This window comes from Ixodes scapularis, unplaced genomic scaffold (genome assembly GCF_016920785.2).
Source record: "Ixodes scapularis isolate PalLabHiFi unplaced genomic scaffold, ASM1692078v2 PGA_scaffold1__304_contigs__length_218370807, whole genome shotgun sequence".
Lineage (NCBI taxonomy): Eukaryota > Metazoa > Arthropoda > Arachnida > Ixodida > Ixodidae > Ixodes > Ixodes scapularis.
Genome location: NW_024609846.1, coordinates 35,746,833 through 35,761,189, shown reverse-complemented (window position 1 = coordinate 35,761,189; position 14,357 = coordinate 35,746,833). Strand labels below are relative to the sequence as shown.

The following is a 14,357-nucleotide window of genomic DNA, read 5'->3' as shown; positions in this document are numbered from 1 at the left end:
AAAATGCAATGACAGCTGAGCATGGCCTGGAACTTTCCAGAATAGTAAATATTGGTAGAAAATAAGACTGGAGCAAGCATCCGAGACACTATAACAAAACAGACAGAAAATAGTCTATCCTGACCACTAAAGAAGCTGCACTGCTTTAGTGGCATTCTGTCCGAACAAATCCTCTCCTTCGGGGTCTGGCGACTGCCGTGGACGAGCTGAACTGAAATCGATGTGAGACCACTTTTCTGGTAATGAGCCGCTGCAGACTGCCGTCGCAAAGCGGCGTGAATGGGTGGACTGGGTAGGTAACGCGCGCGATGACATGTCCACACAGCTTGCAATTCGCGTAACGAGTGTTGAAACTTTGGTGTCGACGAAACGTGCGACAGACCAGCGGAATCAATACCAACTGCAACACCTGTGCTCAGTGAAGGTGCACGTCTACGCCAGAACAATTTAGTAGGCAGCACAGCATCACCTAAAGCACGGCACAGGAACTACTAGCTTGAAGGCAGCTCTTCGGCGTGCCGCACACCTGTGCTCCGTAAAAGAGCACGTCTACGCCGAAACAATTTGGGAAGCAGCACAGTATCACTTAGCACGGCACGGGAACTACAAGCGGCAAGGCAGCTCTGCGGTGCAACGCACAACGAAAGTGAGCCTTCGTTCATTTGAACAAAGCGACACCACGATTGCACACTGCCAAGCGCGACTCACACAATTTCCGTCGCTAAGCTGTAGTGTATCCATACATTGCACACGCTTTACTGCAGATCTCGAAGGTTCCGACGGTCAACGAGAGCACAGAAACGTCGCATTAAATTTTATCCTAGCGGTATCCGAATCAATCCGAGGTGCGAGCAACGTAGGGCAGATTGTCTCTTCCGTGGCAATATCGCCGTCGGTCACCAGCGAAATGCACACCGTTCCTAAGTATTTTCACCTTGTACCTACGTCAGACACCACGCTGAACTCTGAAGTCGCTGTCGACCGGCCTCATATGACGGCTTCTGCGCCTGAAATCAACTCGCCGAGACGAACGACAACCAACAAAGCACCCGACAAGCTCCGGCCCAGCTGGGGCCAGCCGCTGCATGGGCGCTCCCATCTTTCCTGTGACGTCACGCATTTGGTTCGGTCATGTGACGAGTGGTCAAATTTGCGTACAATGGCAGCCGCCTTATGGGGGTCACTTTCGAGTGCAGACCGGAACCCCGGTTTATCGCTCTAAGCCCCTCTACCTCGTTGTTCCCTCTATTCTATGAGGGAGGCGAGGAGGTGGCTTCGCGCCGCGACCACCGGGGGGCAGGACCGCGGGCGTAAAGATGCGCTCCGATAAGAAACCGAAATCTAGAAACGCGTCCAAAAGAAGCGTTTTCACAGAACGCCGTAAAATGGTGCCCCGGCGTTGTATCCTTCGAAAAATAGTTGATTTAGTGATTTTCGATGATGCTCTACAAGTTTCTAATTGGAACTATGTGTATACTTTCACTAATTAAAAAAGTTAACGAATTTTAATTAATTACCCGACTTATCGCAAAGATTAGCCACCCCCATAATGTCCGCCTGGCCGTATGAACCACCTGCACACACCGCATTAGTTTAGCTTTCACAGTTTTTTTTAAACAAATCTGTAAGGATAAAAAAACACCCTGTATATATATATATATATATGAGAAGAAAAACCTTGGTGAAAACAACAACGACGGACGATTTATTCTTCGACGTTTCTGCCAGAGTCCGGCCTTCGCCAGGAAGAACTTCTACAAATGAACGCGGGTGGTATTTATACAGTGCTACGGTCGAGTCCAAGTTTCAAAAACGGTGGGATGACGGTTGGAGTTTCAAAAGAAGCGTAGGAAGAGTTCCAGATGGGCGAACGTTTATACAATGCTACGGTCGGGTCCAAATTTCGGCGGGGTGACGGTTGGAGCTTTCGTGAGAGGGAAGCGTAAGAAGCTTGACGGTCGGGGCCAATTTACATGGACGGTTGGATGACGGTTGTAGTTTCTTGAGAGGGGACGCAGGGTGACTTTGTGTCCGGGCGGGCAGGAGTGACCTGGACGATAGCGTACAATGGACGAAAGATACACGCGCAAACCAAAATGGTGTCTCAAAAGAAAACAAAAAAAAACAACAAAAACGGCACGGTTATTTGGGTTGTTTTTTGGGGCATGCATGAGTTAGACCGGGAAGGGAACAATGTTAAACCTAGAAATATAGAGAAAGAAAATGAATATAAAAACCTGGAAATAAAAGAGAAAAGTTGATGGTCCAGTTCGGGCCACAAACACAGTACCACTGCTGTTAAACCTGTCACCCAACCTATCAGTGTTACCCGATGCTTTTATGTCTCCCGAGGGACTGTTTTAAGCGTTGCTCAATCTTTCGACAAAAAAACAAATGCTGCTGGTCACGACGGCATTCCAAATATGTTCCTCGTTCGCTACGCAGAATGGTGCTAAAAATATCTTTATTTAATATTAAAAAAAAAAAAATCATTGTCAGAGTTCGTTATACCTGTAGAATGGAAAATTGCCAAGATCGTTCCCGTTCACAAATCTGGATCTCATCTCTTGCCTGGGAACTTCCGGCCAATTTCTTTGTTTCCTTACTGCTCTAAACTCTTAGAGCACGTTGTTTTTAAACATTTGGCAGCGTATTTAGAAAGTCACAACTTTTTTAACATGAATCAACATGGTTTTCGTCATGGCTTTTCAACCACAACGCAATTACTTGAAACCGTCCATGATTTTGCTGAAATATTAAATCGTTCTAAACAGGTTGATGTAATTCTTCTTGACCTCGCCAAAGCGTTTGACAAAGTGTCACACTGTAAACTGCTTCTAAACTTATATCAATCGTGCAACAGGATATCATCTACTCCTGGCTTGAAAATTATTTGCTAGAAAGAAAACAGTACGTTCAGATAAACTCCAGTGCATCCTCGCCAGTCCTTGCTATCAGGCGTTCCACAAGGGTCAGTCCTTGGGCCTTTAAATTTTAAAACTTTTATAAACGAAATCACTGCTAACATTCCTGTGCGAGCACGTTTATTTGCGAACGATGTTGTTATCTTCACTGAGGTAAAGGATGTTAGTGACCAGACATTACTTAACAGCCGCTTATCCAAGATCCACGATTGGTGCGACTCGTGGCAGATGTCACTAAATGTCAACAAATGTGTTCGAATGCATATAACCCGCAAAACTAGTTTTCTTTCCTATAATTATTCCATTAAAAATACTGTGCTAGCCGAAGTGACTTCCTATAAATACCTCGGTGAGATCATTTCAAACGACCTGGGTTGGAACACCCATATCAAGTACATTGTTCGCAAAGCATTAACTAAGCTCTGGTTTCTCCGGCGAAATTTAAAACAAACCTCGTCGGATGTAAAATTAACAGCGTATAAAACGTTTGTTCTGCCTAAATTAGAGTATACGTCCGTTGTCTGGGACCCGTTTACTAAGACCAACATAAATTTACTTGAATACATTCAGAGAAAAGACTTGTGTTTCATATACAACAAATTTCGGTTACAATACTCGGTTTCCGAACTATATGTGTGTTCCAGCACCCATAGACACATTTTTCAAAGATAAAAATTTTTGCTCGACCTACTACACAACCGATTTAATATTGACACCTCTGCATATATTTCACCCGCTTTTCATAATTACCCCACGCGAAATTTTCATTGTAGATCATTACAAGAATACAGCTGTAGGGTCGATGTATTTAAGTTCTCATTTTTCTCAAGGACCATTCGTGATTGGATTGCCTTACCCAGTCATATAATAAATGCTTCATTTGAGTCATCACTCATTGCTAACCTCCGCAGTTTTTGTAACTCCTGCGATTGACAATAACTTTTGTAGGTTTTTTTTTCCTTTAATTTTACTCAATACTGTATAATGATGACATTGATTGCCTTATTCACGTGTGCTAAGATGACTCGAAATATATGCCTTTATACAACATTATGTACCCCCTCTTACCACATCTCCCGAAGAAGATAGTAGTATGAATAAATAATAATAAGGTCTGGGACCTGAAAAGATGTCCCCTGATCGCGGTTGCTATTCGTCTGTTAGCATTTTAATCGATGCCAGAGTACCGGGGCTTTCATTTATTCCTTGTTTAATAGCGTTGAATCGGTAAATTATTTAAGATTCATGCTGTTCACGTTCGCGATTTGATTTAAATACGAATTCTAGGAGCGTCGCTGACAATTTATCAAACGAGTGTTTTGGGAGAGCGAGATGTTTGGATGGAGGCAGTGTCGGAAGATTTATGGCGTGAGATTGGTGATTATTAAAGCGCAGTCTAAACGCCGTTCTAATCTGCCCTATGTATTGCATTTTGCATACCGTACACTCGAATAAGTGCACAACATTCGACGAGGCACATGTTAAGTGCCCTTTAATTTTGATCGAGAACTGCGAGTGCGTGCTGCTGGCCGTGTTTGTGTGCTACCTGTGTTTACAGATCAGATATCCTGGGTGCATGCAAGGCCTACATTCGTTAGGTGGTGGCGATTAATTTATCCCAGAGTTTACTAGCGCGTCTTTCAGGTTGCGAGATCGTCTGTGGACTACCCCAGGGGTGAATGGAAACGCTTTTAATGCGCTCGCTTTGTTTGAGAATGTTATAATGCCGTCTTAAGATATTATTTACATTAGGATGGTTCATGCTGTAAGTTAGATATAGATTTGTGCGTTGTGTGTCGCTTTGCGTGGGGCGCGGGCTAATAAGCTCTGCTCGGTTCAGTTGCTTGGCTTTTCTGATTGCATCGTCAATTATACGGAGTGGATACTTTTGTTTCTCTAGCACTGACTTTAAATTTTTGCTGCTCGCATCAAAATCTGTCCTCTTGGAACAAATCCGTTTGAGGCGATGAGCCTGGCTATAGGGAACACTGTTCTTGCAATAGTGTGGGTGGTCGCTTTGATAATGCAGAGATTGCTGTCGATGTGTTGGCTTACGGCACAGGCTCGTGGCGAGTTTACCTTCGTCTATTTTAACGTTGACGTCTATATGAAGTTTATTTCGGTTTGAGAGTACAAATGTGTAAGGCGCATCGACCTATAAAGTCCACCAGCTCCTCCTCAGTGTGCGCCCAGACAATGAATATATCATCTATAAACCTTTTGTATATTAGCGGCTTTACGGAACATTCAGAAATGAACTGAGATTCTAATTTCCCCATGAACACGTTGGCATAGTACGGGGCCATTTTGGCCCCGACCGTCAACCTTCTTCACCCGGATACGAACTGCCCTACGCTTCCCTCTCACGAAAGCTCCAACCGTCACCCCGCCGAAATTTGGACCCGGCCGTAGCATTGTACAAATGTTTGCCCATCTGGAACTTTTCCTACGCTTCTTTGGAAGCTCCAACTGTCATCCCGCCGTTTTTAAAACTCGGACTCGACCGTAGCATTGCATAAATACCACCCGCGTTCATCTGCAAAAGTTCTTCCTCACTCCGGCCGGACTCCGGCCGAAACGTCGAAGAAAGTTTCGGCCGAACGAATCGTCCGTTGTTGCCGTTATCACCAAGGGTTTTTTTCTTCCCAGTTATATACCCACGCCTTCGGCCTCCCGCCACCATGCCCGTTGTATATATATATATATATTTATCCCTGTTAGCTCTAAAGTTGCGAAGACAATTCCTGATCAAAGTATATATGCATTTCAGGATGATTAAGCCCGTGATTTCGAAAAGACTTTTATCTTCACTTGCTCGTCATATGTAGGCATCAGTTTGCCAGCATGCACTGCCTAAAATCACATTAAACAGTGCGTCGTATGTACTTAGGTACGAGGAACTGAAATATAATTATGTATGTGGCAAGGAGGGTCATTTTTAGTTTTATCCTTTGGCCCTATCAACGGGTATGATTTCGGACACATATCCACGCGAGTGCATGACGTATGTTTATCTATTATGCAGATAGGGAGGGGGGGGGGGGGGGTAGTTTTCTTCGCTAGGATGCTGCGCAGATCTTCATCCAAAATCTAAATTATTTAATGAATTGGTTGTGTTTTGAAGATAATATTGATTCGAAAGCTTAGAGCATTACTCAACCCTCGTCAGCTGAGCAAATATGCACGACACTGGTGTTCCATGAGAGTTCTACTTACTTCAGGCTAATGAGAAGATGCACCCAGGAGACTTCAGTGGCTGGTATAAAAATTCACCCCGGAATGGCCATTGAAATTCAGATTCACGGCATGCATCGCGACCCGGAATTCTTTCCCGAACCCGATTGCTTCAAGCCAGAAAGGTTGGTGCTTCCATTCGAAAATGTTCACATGTTGCGAGCACAAAAGCAGCGCACTCAACAGAAACTTATGACTGGTCCCTAGCCCCAGGAAAGTGGAATTGAATTTCTGAAGTTCCTTCTCTTTCGAAAATTTATAATTTTAATTGTAGAAACATTGCATAGTTAGGGTATTTTTTAGCCAGAACGAGGGTTTTACTAATCATTTGTGTGTGCCTACTCTGTCATGTAATTTCTTGTTCACCCATGTGCAGCGAGCACTGGTGCGAATACAAAGATGAGCATGGCTAAAAAAACATTATTAAACTAAGATAACAGTTCTGGTTTCACATTTTGTCGTTGTATTATACGAAAGACAAAAACAGGCTGTCAGCTTGGAGATGTGTTATATGTCATAAGGGCTGGCAATACTCGCATACTCGGTAGAAACCGATAAAATAATATTTTACGCGTTTTACGCCTCAATCTTTTAATAATATTGTGCAAAAATACGATTTTAAAATAATTTGATAATTAGAAAGTTACATAGTTTTTTAGGCGAAAAGATGGTTTCAGACGCGTTTCATAGAATGGTACTACGATGCTAATGTTTGGTTACATTACTATCGTAGTAACATACCATTGAACTCTTCTAAAACCACCTTTTCGCCTAAAAATCGAGGTAACTTTCTATTTATATAATTAGTTGAAAGGTGCATTCTTTTGAACTTCATGATTTAAAAAAATGAGTCGTAAAATGCGTAAAACTTTATATCAATTTTAATGAACCCAGTCGCAAAAAGGCTATGACACGGATGAGACCCATTCTGTTTATAAAAAAAATTACGTTCATTATTTTAGTTATTTAATTTTCCCTGTCCCCAACCGGGCGATAAACTAGGTGCAAACAGTAAGACAAACAAAACTGAATTTTATAAAAATGAAACAATGTTGGCTAAAAGTTAACAGCCCTTCATGTCATAGGTATTTCGGGGCCTTATCAGTTTCGGCGATGTGTTTAAAGGAGCTGTGCAACGATATTCAATTGGAATGTTTTTCTTTCTACACGAGCTTACTGGCACACCTGGGACTCAAGGATACTCACACGCAACGCCATTTGCCAAGAAACTCTTTTGTTGCGGTGTAATTTCAAGGACAAAAGCGATCATTTTCATTCAATCTCTCCTTTGCAAATTTTGATGACGTAACTCGGGGATCGCAGTACACCCAAGTGACGATATTTGAATGCGGTTCAAAGATTGGACCCGAGCATTGCGTGGGCACTCGACTTGGGCTCGTGACAATTGCTAGCTCGAGAAGCATTCGGGTTGTGAGCCGTGTCCAATCGCTGCAACGACGACAATAGCCGAGCCATAACAATGTCTGGATCTCAGCGCGTGTCCTGCGCTTTGCCAACCCCAGCGCGTGGCTATGATCAACACTGGCGGCATATAATCGGCTCCAGATCACGTGGCCACTTGTTCTGGCTGCGAGTTGAGGGAGTGAACGCTGCTCGTTTTTGTTAAATTTTTTTCTGGGACTTCTGTTGCGTGGGGTGAAAAACGAACGCGTGTTTCATAGGTCATTAACGTTACGGATCCGTTTTAAGCGGTATTTGTGCACAGTACAAAAATTGTTGCATCGCTCCTTTAAGCAGGAAGTATAATTGGCGTCTGGACCAATTGTGTGTTCGATCCTATACCTTAATAAAATATATAGACTTGATGCTCGTTATCATAATCCAAACCAGCATTCGTGTCACTGTGCTCATATACAATGCTCTCGAAGAGTCATTCAACAAAGAACGCACATCATCCATTTTTAACAGAAGCTGCTTGTGTCATCGAACATGCGCTGATCTACAATTCGGGTGCAGCATATTTATGTTTTGTTCAAAATTGCACTTTTGCGGTCTGCAGTGTTGCATTAATCCACTACGACTGATCACGTTTTTTTTATTAGATTCCTGCCGGAAAACAAGGAGGCTCTTGTCCCGTACACGTACCAAGCTTTCGGTGTCGGGCCCCGAAACTGCGTCGGACAGAGGATGGGAATGCTACAAACCAAGGCGACGCTTGCTTGTCTTCTCCAAAAGATCAAATTTCAGAGGTGCAGTGAAACCCAGGTATGTATACATTATTTCTGGAACGTCGATATGTTATCAAGAAATAGAACTGAAATTGACCGCGACTCCTTGTGACAAAAATATTAATATCGTGTTGAAAGTAATTCATAAATTGGCTCAGCCGTTTCGAAGTTTTTCTAAAATAAATTTCAGAGAAAAACGACCCGTGGGCGAAACGTGCTCGAAACCTTATTACTTCACTTATATTTGACAAAACAATTAAGAAAGGTTCGCATAAAATATTTTATTATTTCGAGCGTATATTCTTTAACCATGCTCTAAATACAAACAAGAAATAAATATAGTAGACTCAGTTACTGAGACCAAATCCAAGTGTTTGAACAGCGCAAAGACGACAGGAAGATAGAAGAGAAGAGGAAAGGACGAGCGCTGACTATCAACTGATGCTATTTATTCAGAAGAGGATGAAGTGCGCGAGACTCGAGAGTGCCAAAATGGACTTTTTTCATCAAGCACACGCGCGGCAGCTTTTTGCACGGGAATGGCCTGTGCCAGCAGGCGTCACCTTTTCTTCAACCGAAAGCGCAACCAGAAAACAAAAGAAAGAAAAGCAAAAGAAAGAAAAGAAAAGAAAGGAAAAGAAAAGGAAAAAAGAAAGAAAGAAAAGAAAAAAGAGCGTGCTATAGTTTGCTGACCCAGGCGTGGTAACCTTCGCCACCTGGAGACCATTGAGCGTGCGATTGCCGCCTTTCTTCTTTTAGGAGCCTTTGTGTAGATTCTGCGCATTGTGATGTCCAGCGGTCTTCGCCTGATGGTGACCAATGATCTTGGAAAGTGTCAATTAAACAAAGGCCTTTCCCGCACATGCCTAGGTTGCTCTTCAAGGTATTCTATTTCTTTGGCAAGCAAGGTTATTGATGGAGAGCTGATGGCTCCTTCAGAAGGCCGAAGGCCTTCTGAAGGAAGGCCGCGGAGGCCTTCCTTCAGAAGGCCGCGGAGGCCATCACAAGTAACTTTACAAGAAGGCGGGTTCGCCATAGTTCCCGACGACATCTACAATCAGAAGGCCGCGGAGGCCATCACAAGTAACTTTACAAGAAGGCGGGTTCGCCATAGTTCCCGACGACACCTACAATCAGAAGGCCGCGGAGGCCATCACAAGCAACTTTACATTATTGAAGAGTTACAAACCTGAAAAGACGAAGAAGGAAGCCGTCAAGATGTGCGAGCGGCTAAATGTAACGAAACTCTCTTCATCAGTGAGGAATTGCAAAGGCCTTTCCCTGGAGGCCTTCTTTTCGGCCGAGACACACAAGATGGCTTGCCCTTTTCGGGTCATTGTCTCGGAACGAGGAACATGGCAGCGCCTTATGGGGTACTACCTCTAGAGGTCCTTATTCGTCTTGGACGTTGAAGATCCCTACTTGGTCAGAACACCGTCCATGGTGTCAGATTACCTTCAACAACTTCCCAAAGGGAAGGATTTGGCCTTCTCTGTGGACATTAAGGACTTATACTATTCCCTTGCTCACGACTCTATTTGTGAAACAGTCAACGACGGCATTGATAGATATGGACCTCTAAAATTTCAGAACTCAGTCGGTATCGCAGCTGAGGACTTCTTGAATCTCCTCATGCTTTACTTACGCTCCACAACAGTAGTGTTCAGGAGTGAGTTTTACCGGCAACGCGAAGGTGTTTGTATAGGATCATGCATAGCCCCGGCGCTCAGTGATCTACTCCTAGCCTTCTATGACAGATTATTAGAAATTTCACTCCGGGACTCGTCAGTCATCAAAATATTTCGATACGTTGATGACTTTCTTGTTTTGTACAGACCATCCGATGACACTGGATCAAAAGATGTGGGAGATATTTTTAATACGTTCAAGTCTGCTCTTCGCCGTTCACTCTGACAAATGAGTTACCCGAGGAGCAACAGCTGCGATTTTTAGATTTGACACTTCTATTCGGAGATCATGTCTGTTGGAAGTATTCGCCCCGCTCTAAAAAATTCTTCCTTCCGTTTTCATCCGCACATTCAAAGCTAGTCAAGAGAGGCATTGCGGTGGCAGCCATAAAAAACGCCCTTCACAGGTCTTGTCACCACCAGGTCTCGAGTAGCTTTACCACTCAAGTGAATCGACTGAAAAATGCGGGCTTCCCAGATCATATTATACGCAGCGCGGCGGAGAGGCTTCTACAAGAGTCCCGTAGCCAAGCTGAACCTTGTCAAAACGTAACCAAGGAAAAGTTACCCACGGCAGTCATCCCGTATCTTCATGGAATCTCCCACAGCCTCAAAAGAACTGCAGCCAAGGTAGGAGTCAGAGTTGTGTTTTCGGCACCCAACAAGCTTGGCCGGATGTGCAAAAAGGTGAATTCTACATCCCTCTCCATCTCCCAAACACCATGCGGGAAGAAGCACGCGAGACAATTCACGGAATGTACAGAAGGTGCTGTATATGACTTACCTCTCTCCTGCGGTCGTTCATACATTGGGCAGACCGGAATATGTATCAATGATCTACTGAGGGAACATGCCGCCTTCATAGGAAACACCTCAGGCAGTAACTTGGTTAGGCATTGCAGCGACTGTTTGTGCTCCCCTTTATTCGGTCAATGTACCATCCTAAAAAGACATCACGACTTTAGGACGCGGGAGATCGTGGAGGCCTTTTCGATACACAAAAGAGGGGAAGGAGCCATCAGCTCTCCATCACTAACCTTGCTTGCCAAAGAAATAGAATACCTTGAAGAGCAACCTAGGCATGTGCGGGAAAGGCCTTTGTTTAGTTGACACTTTCCAAGATCATTGGTCACCATCAGGCGAAGACCGCTGGACATCACAATGCGCAGAATCTACACAAAGGCTCCTAAAAGAAGAAAGGCGGCAATCGCACGCTCAATGGTCTCCAGGTGGCGAAGGTTACCATGCCTGGGTCAGCAAACTATAGCACGTTCTTTTCTCTTTTCTTTCTTTCTTTTTTGCTTTTCCTTTCTTTTCTTTTCTTTCTTTTGCTTTTCTTTCTTTTGCTTTCTGGTTGCGCTTTCGGTTGAAGAAAAGGTGACGCCTGCTGGCACAGGCCATTCCCGTGCAAAAAGCTGCCGCGCGTGTGTTTGATGAAAAAAGTGCATTTTGGCACTCTCGAGTCTCGCGCACTTCATCCTCTTCTGAATAAATAGCATCAGTTGATAGTCAGCGCTCGTCCTGTCCTCTTCTCTTCTATCTTCCTGTCGTCTTTGCGCTGTTCAAACACTAAGTATGAACCAACTAGCCCACCGCAGTACCTTGTTGTACCAAATCCAAGTCTAGTCGGTTTCATCAGACCTTTATTTTCTTCACGCGTAAGTGTTTAAACCGCGTAGCGTTACCAGATATTTTTTGTAGCTGACGCATGAACCAGAAACAATCCACCTCACCGCCTTGCTTATACATTTTACTAATTAAATTAAAACTTCACGGCTCAATGAAAACCACCCCAACATTTGCTTCAAACCGGCTATACTTTGTCTCATCCTACGATGGACTAAAGGCCAAAGCTACGGGACGCCAGGTCCAATCACGTTCCACGCTACACTATGACATGCCTAGCATTGATTAGGGGTGGACGAATGATGATCCGAACCCAAAAACGCTGCATCATTTCTATAGCTTCGACACTGCAAACAGCCTCTTTTTTGCAATATAAAATTGTTGAGTCACTCAGCGCTATTTCGATTCAAACCACTGTCCGCCCATCCCCATCCGTGATTTCAGACGCGGGCACTGATACGTGCATCAAAACGCAATAGGCAATTTCTAATAGGCTCGTGATTGGATCTGGCGGTCTGTAGCTTTTGCCTTTAGTCCATTGTAGGGTGAGACGAAGTATAGCTATCACATAATGGTCGATTTATCGAATTAATAAAACTCAGCAAATTCCGACCGGCTTACACAGAGTATAAATAATGTATAACGTGCGTACCTCTGTCAGACGGGTACGTCGAAGGCCTTTAGAACAAACTCATTTAAAATATGAGCGAAAGTGCGCACGCCGATTGCCTTGAGATCGCGAGCTGACTCGCCGATTCTGTAATTCTTATTCTCTGTCTTTGTTACGAAGGCCTTTAACGTGCCCGCCCGACACTGGTTTTAGTCTGTGTTCGTTAAATAATACCTGATTGGGGAATATGAACAATATACACTAGGGTAATTCAACAAATTACGGACTTCTCAGTGACATGCCAAATGACGAAAGAATCCGTCTTCTGTTGGAGCAAACCTGTATTCAATTGTTTTAGCTCAATTGCGTTTGTTCTCTTCATCAGAAAGAGTGTTATAAACAATTTACTCTTATTTGTTTTAGGTGCCCTTGAAGTTGCGAACAAGATCTTTGATTCTGCAACCCACTGAGCCAGTGAAACTGAGATGTGTTCCTCGCGTATGATGACTGCGAAATGTGAAAGGTAAAAACAAGAAAGCAGGAAGGAATGTTTTGGCTTTAATGTGTCGTGGAATAGGCCATCGAATATGGTGCGCGAAGAGCTTAAAGTTGTGTCATCCTTCATTGTTGTGCGAGTTGATTCCCGGAAATAAAGGTAGATATATGTTAGCTATAAAAATTCAACGTTTGGGAAATGTTGCACGAATTTATCAGTATTGGAGAGGAATAAACTTTTGGCGCCGTGATACCTTAGCGTATTGTTTGAACAACAAAAATAAAATGACTGCCTGATGGCCAACGAAACATGCTTGTTGTGTAACGTTCGTGAAGATAATAGACACGGGAGAAAACCAGCCACCCGAGTTAAGTGTTTATTTCAAACACTTTTTGTTCAGGTTCCACCCATCAAAAAGCACGGAAAAAAAATCCATACACGCACCTGATCTCGCCACACCTCCGTCTCCTTCCGAATGACGAAGTCCGTCTGCTATGGTCGCCGTTTCTATGGCAACGAATCGTTTGCTGAAATGACGCCCACGCGAATGCAGTCTGAAGAAAGCAATAGCTGACACCATATTCTAACTACATCCCGCAAGTCAACTGAGCACTGGTAGCCAAAGCAGTAGTAGTAGTTACGATCATTCAACCAAAGCACAACGGAACGAAACGTGCGCTGACTCGAGGCAGAGCTTCTACTGCATCTTTAATCTTGCCACCGACTAATGAGAGATGCAATATCTCTCTTTCATTTTTAATTACTTAGAACGGTCCCAATAACGTGACAGTGTGAGATATTGTAAGCGGCGTGACCATACATATCTATAAAACCATCATTTGTTTTATTTTCTTTCGATTCTTGAGAAGGGTTGAAACCAGTGTGTCGAACCAAAAAAAATACGGGTTCGGTTACGAATCAGGTTCAAGTAAATTTATTTTGTTCCGGTTCAGTTCCGGTTCAATTAATTTGATCCGCGAACCGGTTCGCGAACCGGTTCGGGGCGCTGAACCGGTTCGCGAACCGGTTCGAAAATTATAAATGACAAATTGCAACATCAAAATAACAAAATCAAAATAACATCAAAATAAAGAAAAATTGCAACATCACGTTTTAGAAACGTGTTATGAAATGAGCACACAACAGCATTTAGAATTTACGAGATTGTAGGAAAATAAAATCCCCTGACGCGATTTTTTTTTTTTTTTTGCACAGCCTTTTAATTCTTTTTTCCGTGCAAGCCGCGACCAGCGCAATACTGGTTCCTATGTCAAGATTCATGGATGCAGCGTTTGTCAAGCTTCATGGATGCAGCGTTTATATTCCTAAGACTGAGTGCAGAAGAAAAATATGTAAGCGAGGTGTGTGTGAGTTGACGGCACTTAAAAAACAAATGGCATTGATAGCACATTCATTGTCAACAGCTCGAAGCAGAACCGTTTTGACATGAGCCGGTAACCGTTATTTTTTTTCCGGTTCAGTTCCGGTTCGGGTTCATCGCGATAACAATATAACGGTTCGGGTTCGGGTTCAGTTCCGGAAAAAATACCGGTTCGGTTCCGGTTTTCGGTTCGGTTCGGTTCCGGTTCG

The 14,357-nt window shown here is 43.7% G+C and overlaps 1 protein-coding gene across 1 annotated transcript in view; it reads left to right on the top strand.

Annotated features, from left to right (window-relative positions):
• The window catches only part of LOC115316324 (cytochrome P450 3A41), a 55,106-nt gene extending 42,031 nt beyond the window's left edge, over positions 1-13,075 (top strand). Inside the window, exons 12-14 of the mRNA XM_040216521.2 lie at positions 6,146-6,283; positions 8,222-8,384; positions 12,695-13,075. Of these exons, the coding sequence (XP_040072455.2) occupies positions 6,146-6,283; positions 8,222-8,384; positions 12,695-12,775 (382 nt within the window). The 3' untranslated portion in view covers positions 12,776-13,075. The remainder of the gene's footprint in view (positions 1-6,145; positions 6,284-8,221; positions 8,385-12,694) is intronic.
• The last annotated feature ends 1,282 nt before the right edge of the window (positions 13,076-14,357 follow it).